Below are 11,767 nucleotides of genomic sequence, written 5' to 3'. Positions count from 1 at the left end.
AATACTTGGTATAACGATCAACAAAAATGACATAATAAGAATAACCATCGATTGAATGAATTGGAGATGAACCCAAACATCCATATACAATAAGTCTAAAGAACATCAACTTCTTAATCTAGACACACCAAAAGGAAGTTTGTGACTTTTATTGCAACAACACGAATCATAAAATGACAGGTGGACAGATTCTGACTTGATACCACTAGAAGTTTATTGGACGACACAATTTGACTCAAAACTTTTGATGACGGGTGACCAAGGCAATCATACCAACGATGACGGGTGGTCTTCACACCGTAACACTCTTCGGCACCGGATAGATCTCCCTTGCGCTTGACCATTTATATTCATCATTCTTACTCTACCCTTGAGCCAGAGGTGCCTCACTGACTAGATTCTTATCACAAAAAGAAGATTGGTAAAATTTAAGGATTAGGATCCTCTCCTGATCTGATCTGATCTGATCTTCATCTGTGCAAATTCTATTAATATGATTGGTGATTAATAAATTTAAAAATAATAATTAAATCTTAATCATCCATTAATACTAAAACACAAGTGGTACAAGATTTGTAAAAGATCAAGAGTACTCAGATCAGGAGAGGATCCTGATCTAAAATTCAATTTAGGTATTATTGGTTTTTTCATATTAAGAGACTAAAATTAAATTTTGCTTTATTGTGGGGACATATAAAACATTGAAAGTGAAATGAGTTATCAATGGAGGTGAGAGTTGATCTCCCAGTCTGTATGATATGCAAACTTGTACCGTCACCAATTATAGTATCGTCGGGTCCTTCGTAGGGTATCGAATGGAGAGGCTGTTGAATATCATTGGTAACATATTGGTAAGTGCCAGTGTCAAGTAACCAATTGGGTTCACGACCATCACTTGTAGTTGTACGATTAGCTGTAGGTGGTACTGGTAAGCCAAGCTTTCATTTTCAATTAGTAACATTCACGAGCACTGTGACTGTTTTTGTCATAATATTGACAAAACAAAATTGGAGCCTTTGTTGGAGTTATTGCCTTGACTGCCTTGATCGTCATATCGTTGACGATCATGTCGGTATTGGGTGATACTCTTTTTTTTTGTTTGATGCCCATGTCGTGGATTGAGTTGAGCATCATTGGCAGTCATTACATTGAACGATGTTCTTCTGGTTTGAGGAATGACTCTTATTCTACAAGTTTGTCATGGAGTTCCTCAAAACCAATTACAGCATGTCGTGCCCTGACAGTAGCAGAAATTACTTTAGACTCAGAACCAACCCATTTAAAACATCGAGGATGAGATTGCCAGGGTGTACAGGTGAACCAATGATGGCAAGCTCATAAGCTCTGCCACGAATGAAGCTGAGGTATTCAGCAACAGGTTTGGTGCCTTGATTTTGAGAGAGTTATTAATTCTATTAGTTCCGTTACCCGTGAGGAAGACGAATTGGCGTAATATTTGGCAAGACGAGTCCACACCTCGGTAGCTGTTTGGATGAATTGCCATTGATATTACTCGTTCAAAAAGAGATGAGAGGATACCATGGATGAGTAGTTTGGCTTGTCTTTGCCATAGGATGAAGTATGGGTTTGGATTTTTTTTTCCCCGATTAGCTGATATTTCAGGAGGTGGACATGGCTTTGATCCTTCAATGTATCCAAGTAAATCCAAACCAAAGAGAAGGGAATCAAACTGAGCCTTACATGAGGGGTAGTTCTCTGAAGTTAGCTTGATAGGTAGTTGTGTTGAGTTGAGAGCAACAAGTTTACTTGGCAAAAAAATTGGCTAGTCTGGCTAGAGGAGGAAATGGCTGTACTATGTTCAGTCATGATGGTAGAGGGATTTCAGCAAGGGAAAGTGATGCAAGGATCGTTTAAAGAGCTCGTAGGATTTGCCTTGATACACGTAAACAGCCGAAGCAATCGAAAGTGAATGGAAAAGATTTTCGGCATATTTCATTGGCATTCTCACAAGTATATATACAGAGTTACAAATTATAAAAGGAAACTACAATCAATAAAATAGAGGAATGGCTATACACAAGCAGTAAATCAAGGAGAAGTTTTGGCATTCGCTGATCTTATTGAGGAGAAATGATCTTTCCTAATAGTTGGCCATATTCATCATAATCATTTGATATTTAAATGCCTATTGCTATTTTAATGCCTCTTGTAATTGGGATTAATTACAAGAGAAAAAAAACAGGGGACCATAAGCTCTAATTCACTGGAACCTCCAATATTACAATATATGAAGCCATGCAAGCAGTAGCGAAGTTAGGATTTGATATTAGATGAAAGAAAGGGTTAAATTGAACAATTATAATTAATTATACTTGAGGGAAGATCAGATGAAAGTGGTTATTTTGTAAAATTATATTTTAATTGAGGTTTCTACATGGTTTTGCATGCAGGGGCTTTATGGGCTCAGGCAAAACTGTAAATCAGGTTTTTATCAATTTATAATTAAAATATAATTTTCTTTTTCTTTTTTCACCAAAATCAAATAATCATTTAGATTAGAATTTCATATTCAATTTTAGTCATTTCATAAATAAAAATTCACAAAATTATTTACGATACACAAATAGCGCAATAGACAACTATCTTCTATTCATACTTTTCTTGATATTTAAAAATAGACAACACTAATTATTTAATAAAATTAGTGTTGTTTATTTTTAAATGTAAAAAGAGAGTCTTAGTTTTTCTTATTAAAAATTTGGATATGTACATGAGTATTTCCCAAACTTGAGTGCTCTGGGTGTCCTTTTCCTGCTTTAATTAATAACTAAAATCTTGGTTTTTCTTTTCTTGATTATTATAGGTTTCAGCTATTAATAATGCTTATTATTCTATTTCATCGCTACCGAAGAAAGCTCCAAAACAGAAGAAAACGAAAGAGCAGACAGACGCGCAAATTAAATTTGCGGAAACATTATCTTTAAATTGGATCTCATAGGCTTGTAACAGAATTAGCATCGACTTTGTCTAGTGTTTTAATTTCAACTATTGCAGAAGTTGGCACGTTGATGTCAGTCTATTCAATCCATGTCATCCTCTAGGAGCGATTAATTCCTTGATTAAAAAGCTTGATAGAGTTGAAAATCCAAAGAGCAAACCCTCATTGAACTTTGTGAAACTCCGACTTGAAATGGCTCTGCTATCAGTCCTGATAAAGCAACTGCTGCAGCCATATATGGACGCATCAGAAATTTACAACCACCCTTTGTCCATTTCTCTTCTTCTTCTTCTTCTCTTGCTCACACTTGTACAGTTGCTAAAAATCACCAGACATAGTAGAAACCATCTCAAATTACCTACATCCCCACCAAAGCTTCCCATTCTTGGCAACCTTCACCAGCTTCTGGGAACTATCCCTCATCGCTCTCTCAAAGCACTTTCGGAGCGTTACGGCCCTTTGATGTTCGTTTACTTTGGCAATTCCCCAACTCTAGTGGTTTCATCGGCTGAGTTGGCTAGTGAAATGATTAAAACCCATGACATTGTTATCTCGAACCGGCCCAAAACCACACCTGCTAACATCCTTCTATATGAATGCCGAGATGTCGGGTTCGCTAATTACGGCGAGTACTGGAGAAAAGTTCGGAAGATTTGTGTTCTTCAACTCTTGAATGTGAGAAGAGTGCAATCTTTTCAGCATATTAGAGACGATGAAGTTTCAAGTTTGGTCAATAAAATTCGAAATTTATGCCTCAACGGAGGCTCTATTAATCTAACGGAGATGCTACTAGCTGTTACCAACAATATAGTTTCCCGCTGTGCTCTTGGGAGGAGAGTTGAAGAAGAAAATGGAAAGAGCAATTTTGGTGAGGTATCAAGAACGCTGGTAGAGCAGCTTACAGCATTCTGTATAGGAGATGTGTTTCCATCTTTGGGGTGGATAGATGCTCTTTCAGGACTCAATGGTCGTCTCAATGCAACTGCTCGAGCATTAGAGGATATGCTTGATCAGGTGATTGAAGAGCACATGAACAATGTATCATCAGAAATTGATGATGATGATGACGACCAATCTGATAAAAAAGACTTTGTGGATATAATCCTCTGATACAACTCTGCAACTCAGAGTTTATATCCTAGATTTACACTTTTCGAGTAAGTGCTGACTCCAGCAAAAAGAAGCAAAAGAATTGAAATTAATGGAGAAACAGAGATAGCAGGAGAGACGGAGAGAGAGAAGAAGAAATATTTGCCATTTTCTTCCTTTCTATGACGTGTTCCCCTCTACATATATCTTTTACCCCTCAACATTACACGTGTAACTAACCAACAAATGAATGATTCAAAGAAAAAACAGTCACAACAAAATAACAAAATCACAGCTGCCATCTTTTCCATTCTCTTTGTGCCTTCTCGAATATTCCTTAGGTAATGTAATCTTTGAGGTATGTTGGTGCCCTGCGCATACGAGCTGGACCTTTTGTGTGCTCCTCAACCAGCTGGGCTTCTTTCTCTGTTTCCCATGCTGACTTGTCATTAATCTCGGGCAAGGTTGTATCATTCCCTATCCCTTGAAAATTTACCTTGTCCTCAAGGTGAAGCTCGGGATATAACTTATAAAACTCATCATAAGCCTCCCCCAGGACACACTCCTCATCATCAGTACCCATCAACAACAAGAAGTTGCTGCGGCAGCGATGGTTTGCACTATATTTCTGATCACAATTATAACATAACCCTTTTTCTCTTTTATCCCGTAACTCAGCCGGAGTAAGTCGACGGATTGGTAAATTTGGGGTTGGTAATAATGGAGGTTGAGATGGTGGTTTTGGTGTAGTAATAACAGGGGCAGCAAGAGTATTGGTATTTTTAAAAGTGGAAGAGTTTGATAAAACAGGGGAAAAATTTTGTGGAGCTTGCGGTGTAGTAGGAGACCACTTTGACCAAGAACGACTGGTTGTTTTAGCTTCATCAGATCTAGCCTCATAAGCTCTAGCAAGAGCAAAGGCTTCCATGAGCGAAGTAGGTCGAGTAAACAACAACTCACGACGGATATCGGGTTTTAAACCCGTGATAAAGAAACTAATTAACAAAGGCTCAGATATACCAGTAACTTTGTTCATTAAGTCTTCAAAAGCAGACTGAAATTCCGCAACTGTGGTGGTCTGTGTTAACTTTGAAAGATTCCCTTGATGGTCTTCATACATGGAAGCTCCAAAGCGACTCTTAAGACTGACCAAAAAACATCGCCATGTGGTTAAGAGATTGTTAGCTTTCATCCATTGATACCAAGCAGCGGCTCTCCCTTCCATGTGAAACGATGCAATGCGAAGACGCAAATTATCTGGGGTCCCATGGAGGTCAAAAAACTCGTTGATGCGAAAATCCCACCCGGTCGGATCAGAGCCGTCAAACTTGGGAATGTCCATTTTCATGGAACGTAAAAGCGGGGAAAATTCTGTGCCCCAAGCCGAACCCTCTGTAAACGCTGACATCCGCTCCGATGGTCGTGAAGGGCCACTTAAAACGCCGACAGACCCACGGATTTGAGATTGTAATTCCTCAAAACGGGAATCTACAGTGGACATGTATTGTTGTAAGGTTTGATGCACAGAGAGTGTTTGCTTCTCAAGGAGCTCCTTCATGGCGGAAAGAACTTCAGAATCAAGCGTCTTTGTTGTCTCGGTCATGGTCGAATATATATATATATATATATAAGAAGGAGAAGAAGACAATGAAAGCACCAATTGATACAACTCTGCAACTCAGAGTTTATATCCTAGATTTACACTTTTCGAGTAAGTGCTGACTCCAGCAAAAAGAAGCAAAAGAATTGAAATTAATGGAGAAACAGAGATAGCAGGAGAGACGGAGAGAGAGAAGAAGAAATATTTGCCATTTTCTTCCTTTCTATGACGTGTTCCCCTCTATATATATCTTTTACCCCTCAACATTACACGTGTAACTAACCAACAAATGAATGATTAAAAGAAAAAACAGTCACAACAAAATAACAAAATCACAGCTGCCATCTTTTCCATTCTCTTTGTGCCTTCTCGAATATTCCTTAGGTAATGTAATCTTTGAGGTATGTTGGTGCCCTGCGCATACGAGCTGGACCTTTTGTGTGCTCCTCAACCAGCTGGGCTTCTTTCTCTGTTTCCCATGCTGACTTGTCATTAATCTCGGGCAAGGTTGTATCATCCTCCAACTACGAAAGAATGGCATGCTTGGGGCAGGGCTTACTCGGGACAATCTAAAAGCAATTTTACTGGTCTATCCTTCCCTCTTAGTCTTATTTAGTAGATCTTTCAATGTCTTTTATACACCTCTCGATTCACGCACACATGACTAGAGCTTTTTTCATGTTTCAAATTCTCAGGACATGTTTGTAGGAGGAACTGATACTACTGCGACAGCATTAGAGTGGGCAATGGCAGAGCTAGTGAAAAATCCTACTAGTATGAAGAGAGCTCAGGAAGAGATTAGAAGTGTGATGAAAGGGAAATAAAAAATACACATGAAGGATATTGAGAAGATGGACTACTTGAAATGTGTCGTTAAAGAAACTCTGAGATTACATCCGTCACTTCCTCTTCTGGTTCCTCGAGAAACAGCTACGAATCTCAAATGGAGAGGCTATGATATTCCTGCAAAAACTAGAGTGTTTGTAAATGCATGGGCAATCCAAAGGGATCCTCAAGTTTGGGACAATCCAGAGGATTTCTTGCCAGACAGGTTTGTAAATAACACAGTGGATTTGAACGGCCAAAACTTCCAATTCATCCCCTTTGGTGCTGGAAGAAGAGGATGCCCAGGGATATCATTTGCATTGGCTGCTATTGAGTATGTGATCGCCAATCTATTGTACTGGTTTGATTGGAAATTGCCTCGTGGTGAAGTTTTGGAGAATTTGGACATGATTGAAGTTAGTGGGTTAGCGGTTCATAAGAAATTAGCCCTTCATCTTGTGCCAACACTTTACTCCCCTTACCCTTAATCTTGATCTGTCTAGCAAAATGTACATGGTAATTATGTATTGTATTCGTTGTTATTTAGTGATTTATTTTTCCATGATTTCTGTTTCAAATTATGATACTCTCCTAATCTATACCTTTTATCCAAACAGATGCAATCATATGATTGGTAGTTCATAAATGAAAATATAAATAAGAAATAAATCTTGATATTCATGAATGAAAGTGCCCATATGCCAAATGAGTCTTCGAAACTCATATAAATTTGTATTATGAGTGGAAATGCCTATTTCCATGACATAAATTTTGGCCTTTTTTTGGGACTGATTTTGGGTTAAGACTTTAAAGATGGCTTGGGGGACCTCTGCTTCTGCTTCTTCCACCTCCTTTAACCGTTCTTTTTTGCTTCATATTTTATCATCTTCTTGGAGCGCAGTGATTAGCAATCGTGCAGCGCAAGCGTTAAAAATTATGAAAAAAAGGGCTTAACAAATCTCTAGGTCGTCAAGGAATCTTTCACGTGATAGTTTAGTTCAGAGTAAAGGACAAAGTTCATGGACATTTTCCATAGGTCGACAAATGCTAGTAAATAATAATTAATATTATGAATCAACTTCATGGGAGATTAAATTCATTTTTAAGTTTCTCAAGATGACGTTATTAATGAGGAAAATTGCTTTAAACATGTGGAATTTAGTAAAAAAATAATAACGCCAATGAATCGGTAAGGTGTTAGTTTATAACTACTAAAGAACTACTAATTAGAAAGCTAGCTGGCATGGTGAAGAAAACAAATTATAATTTATATATGTTGACAAAAATATTAGTACATCAATTGGGTTAGTTGGAGATCAATGACAACTAAAATAATTAATAACGGCAAAGCAATTAATTAAAAGGTTTGACAGAGTTCAGAATTGAATAACGAACCCCGATTGAAGATTATTGTAAAATTCCAACTCGAAATGGCTCTGCAATCAGTCTTGATGAAGCAGTTGCTGAAGCATTTCACGGACACATCAGAAATCTACAGCCCATTGTTGTTAAGGGAGCACACACATGCAGCATAGTCAACAAAGCAGAGGATTACAGTGGCTACAAAGCAGGGGATTGCAGCAGCTATTGCATACTGTTACGAGTTGACAAAATGAGCTGCCAACTGGCACCTGTTAGTTACCTGACTACTTGTGCACGTGATAGTTAACTTAATTAGTTGTCATTTGTTGCAATTAAGTGAAGTTAGTTATAGTTATTAGCTACAGCTGAACATTGTATATAAATAGCTCATGTCTACATATTTTTCTTTAGTTTGAATGAATGTGAAAAATAAGTTTTCAGATTCAGTTTCATTTTCTTTGCTTCTTATTAATTTTCTTGGTTCCCAAACACTAAAATTGATTCTTTCAACTTGGTATCAGAGTCAACAATGGCCTCTATGAATCTTGCATCTTCTTCCAATCAAGTTCCTAATGCTGCAGCTAACTCAACAAATGTTTCATTTACCTTTAATACACCTATTAAGATAGATCAATCAAATTATTTGATCTGGTGACCACAGGTTCTTACATCAATACGTGGTAACAAACTAGAGAAGCTCATTGATGAAACAATTAATCCTCCTCCTACTCACATCACTTAAGGAATTGGTGCTAATGCTAGATCTATGGAGAATCTAGATTATGTAACACAGAGATCACAGGAGCAAGTGTTGTTCTGTTGGTTTGCTCTCTTCAATGAGTGAAGGCATCATTAGTATTGGGTTTAATCTAGAAACATCACTCAAAGTGTAGAAAGCTATTGAAGTTCAATTTGGATCACAATCAAAATCTAGACTCCTAAATCTGAGGTACATGGTGAATTCCACTAGGAAAGATGATATGAAAATAATTGATTATTTCATCAAAATGAAAACCATAGCTGATTATATGGCTGCAGCAGAAAGTGCAATGAGTAATGACGATTTGATTTTGCATATACTCTCTGGCTTAGGATTAGATTATAACTCAGTAGCTACTTACATTACTGGACAAGTAAGTGCTGGCAAAATGAATGTTAATGAGGCTTATGCAATGCTTTTGACTTAAGAAGCTAGAATTAAACAACAATCTCTAATGCTTGTTAATATGGATGTGAAACAGAATTTTAAAGTTAATTTTGCATAGAATAGAGGACCCAAAAAAGGAAACAAAAGTGCTGGTAGTTATGGCTACACCTCTGGTTATGTTAATAATGGAAACTTTTATAATAATGGATATAAAGGAGGATATACAAGCTCTAGCTTTACTGGTAATGCTTTTGGATCCAATTCTCTCAGTTTAGAGGTTTTCAAGGAGATAATCAAGTAGGAGAAGGAAATTGGAACACCAGTGTTGGTAGTGGTGGTTTTAACAATGGAAAAGCACCTAGAAACTCAAAATCTCAATGGAATCCCTCTAAGCCAACTTGTCAAATCTGCATGAGAACAAGACATATGTTGTAACTTTTTCCTATGCAATTAATGTCAATGTGCAAGTATACACAACAAGTAATATAATGATAAGTATTCAAGATCATCTCTATAGGGATTGATGTTATTAGATTTGCTACAACAATCTCAACAGTGCAATTTTGCCTTGATTGAAAATAGAAGGAACAATTAAACTAATAAACTAATTAATTAAAATAAAATGCAGGAAAGCAAACTCTCATGTCTCACACAAGGATAAAATCAATAGGAATAAAGTAGTTGAGTGATTAAACTCTCTTAATTGTTTTCACTATTTCTTGCAATTTTAGGTGCAGTTACTGCAACATCTACTACAGCACTAGGCAGAATCCTTATGTATCCTCAATTGTCGCTTGTTGGATGTCTTATATCCCTATGTAACCTAACAGTGACCAATTGTTATGCCAACATAAGATATAGCATTACACGCTTAGGTTCTATTTACCTTACAAGGTGAATCTCTATATTTAGTTCATCACTAATTTTAGACTAAGCATGACCCTTTTGAAATCAAATGAAACTCAACTCAGGAAACTCAATCTAAAACCAAGTATTACTCTAATATGTTCTACTAAGATAGACCCTTTTGTGGCTCTTTCCTAGCTTATATTATTAAATGGGTGGTCAGCCGAAATAATGAATAGAATAAGCTTTACCAAAACAAAATGCTATAGCAAACATGCAACAACATATAAATTCAGTCAAGAAACCATTAAGATTGTCAACCATTAAGATTGTCAACCATTAAGATTATCTATCACTCAACTACCATTAAATTATTTCATGATCTTGCAAAAGTAAAATAAACAAAAGAGTTTTAGCCATTAAATAATCTTCATGATTAAAAAATAAATAAGAAAACAATAGAAGAATAAGAAAGACTAAGTTTCCTAATTGATCTCCACAAATTCTGCTTGTTGCAGCCCTTAGTTTCTATATTTTATTATCTTTTTCTCTTGTATCTTTTCAGTTTTCGTTTTTGGTTGACGGCCACTCTTTTTTCTCCTTTACTTGTGTGCTTTTTTATAACTGAAAATTAGGGTAAACAGAAGTTTAGGGCGCGCATCTTCCAAATTAGAAAATCCAAATCACAATCTGCAAAGTATCTCACGCGAAATCTTTTCTGTCAATGCTTCAAGATTACTACATCAACAGTTGCTATAGTAATGGCTACAACATCTGCACTGTTCCAGATTTGTTTCACTTCTTCTGTAGCTGTGTGTTGAGTGTTAGAAAATGCATATTTATAAAGGAGAAAACCGTCATTTTACATTTCAAGTCTTACTAACACCTTTACTTTTATGAATTTAACCTTCTTTTGATTTAATTCCGTTTGTTTTATTTTAATTAAGTATTTTATGTATTTTAGGGGCATCATAGTCATTTCACAATAAACGAGAGATCAGATAGCAAAACGGACATCACTTATGAACTCAGGACGGTCGAAAATCCTAGGAGGAGTATAAAAGGAAAAATAACATTGTTCACATGTACGGTACTATTCACATAGACGGACAATGACGTGGCATTGACCGATGATGTGGCATTGACTGATGAGGTGTCACGATCCTGTTGGGCTAAAATTCTTATATACTGTTGATGGTGACGTGGCAGCATATCAGTGGACGAAAAATCTTGCGTACGGTACATGCATCACATAGGATTATTTTCAACCAAACCGCGTTACTGTTCATCCGGGTCAAACCGTGTTACTGTTCATTCGCGTGGTCAAACCGTTGACTGATGACGTGGCGCAATCCTGAGCGTCCAAACTGTTTTTAATCCGATGGCTATAATTTACTCCATGTATCTATAAAAAGGGAGCCTTCCCCCCCTAATTTGATATATTTGAATCCATTTTTGGGATCCATTTTCTGTAATTCCTTCTCCATCTTGTATTTTCTTCGTATTTTAATAAATTCCTATTTTGCCCCTAGTTCAATTATGAGTGGCTAATTTTCTTTCAAGCTTGGGTTGAAGGTGAAGTCTCAACATGTGTCATGGGCTTTATTCGGTAAATTTATTTTCTCTTCCCCTCTAATTTTTGTGGATGTTTTGACTTCTCGTCGATAAATAATACTAATCTTGTCTAGTACCGCCTTGGTTTCACCGGCCCTCTAGTACAAGGTTATTATTATTTGGCACGATAAGCCCTTAGCACCATATTGATTAGAGCGTGGTTCATGAGGTGTGGATTCCCCCCTCATGATTTAATTGGCATTAATACGAATTATTTAGCCCATGATGCATGTTGATACGGATCCAGATATCCAAGTACGTCATTTCAATAGATTTCTCTTCAATTTATTCTTGCCATTTCAATTCCAATTTTAGAATTTATTCT

The 11,767-nt window shown here is 36.8% G+C and overlaps 1 protein-coding gene and 1 non-coding gene across 2 annotated transcripts; both read left to right on the top strand.

Moving 5' to 3' along the window:
• The first annotated feature begins 3,151 nt into the window (after nt 1–3,151).
• LOC127900552 (cytochrome P450 71A1-like) lies at nt 3,152–4,069 on the top strand. Its single transcript, XM_052435698.1, has one exon. The coding sequence runs from the start codon at nt 3,152–3,154 to the stop codon at nt 4,067–4,069; it is 918 nt and encodes a 305-aa protein (XP_052291658.1).
• Nucleotides 4,070–8,881: 4,812 nt separating this feature from the next.
• On the top strand, nt 8,882–9,023 carry LOC127901696 (small nucleolar RNA Z247). The gene has a single exon (XR_008053940.1). It is a non-coding gene; the product is annotated as a small nucleolar RNA Z247 (small nucleolar RNA).
• Nucleotides 9,024–11,767: the final 2,744 nt, after the last annotated feature.

The sequence above is a fragment of the Citrus sinensis genome, chromosome 3 (genome assembly GCF_022201045.2).
Source record: "Citrus sinensis cultivar Valencia sweet orange chromosome 3, DVS_A1.0, whole genome shotgun sequence".
NCBI lineage: Eukaryota > Viridiplantae > Streptophyta > Magnoliopsida > Sapindales > Rutaceae > Citrus > Citrus sinensis.
This window is presented reverse-complemented; position numbering and strand designations above follow the sequence as displayed.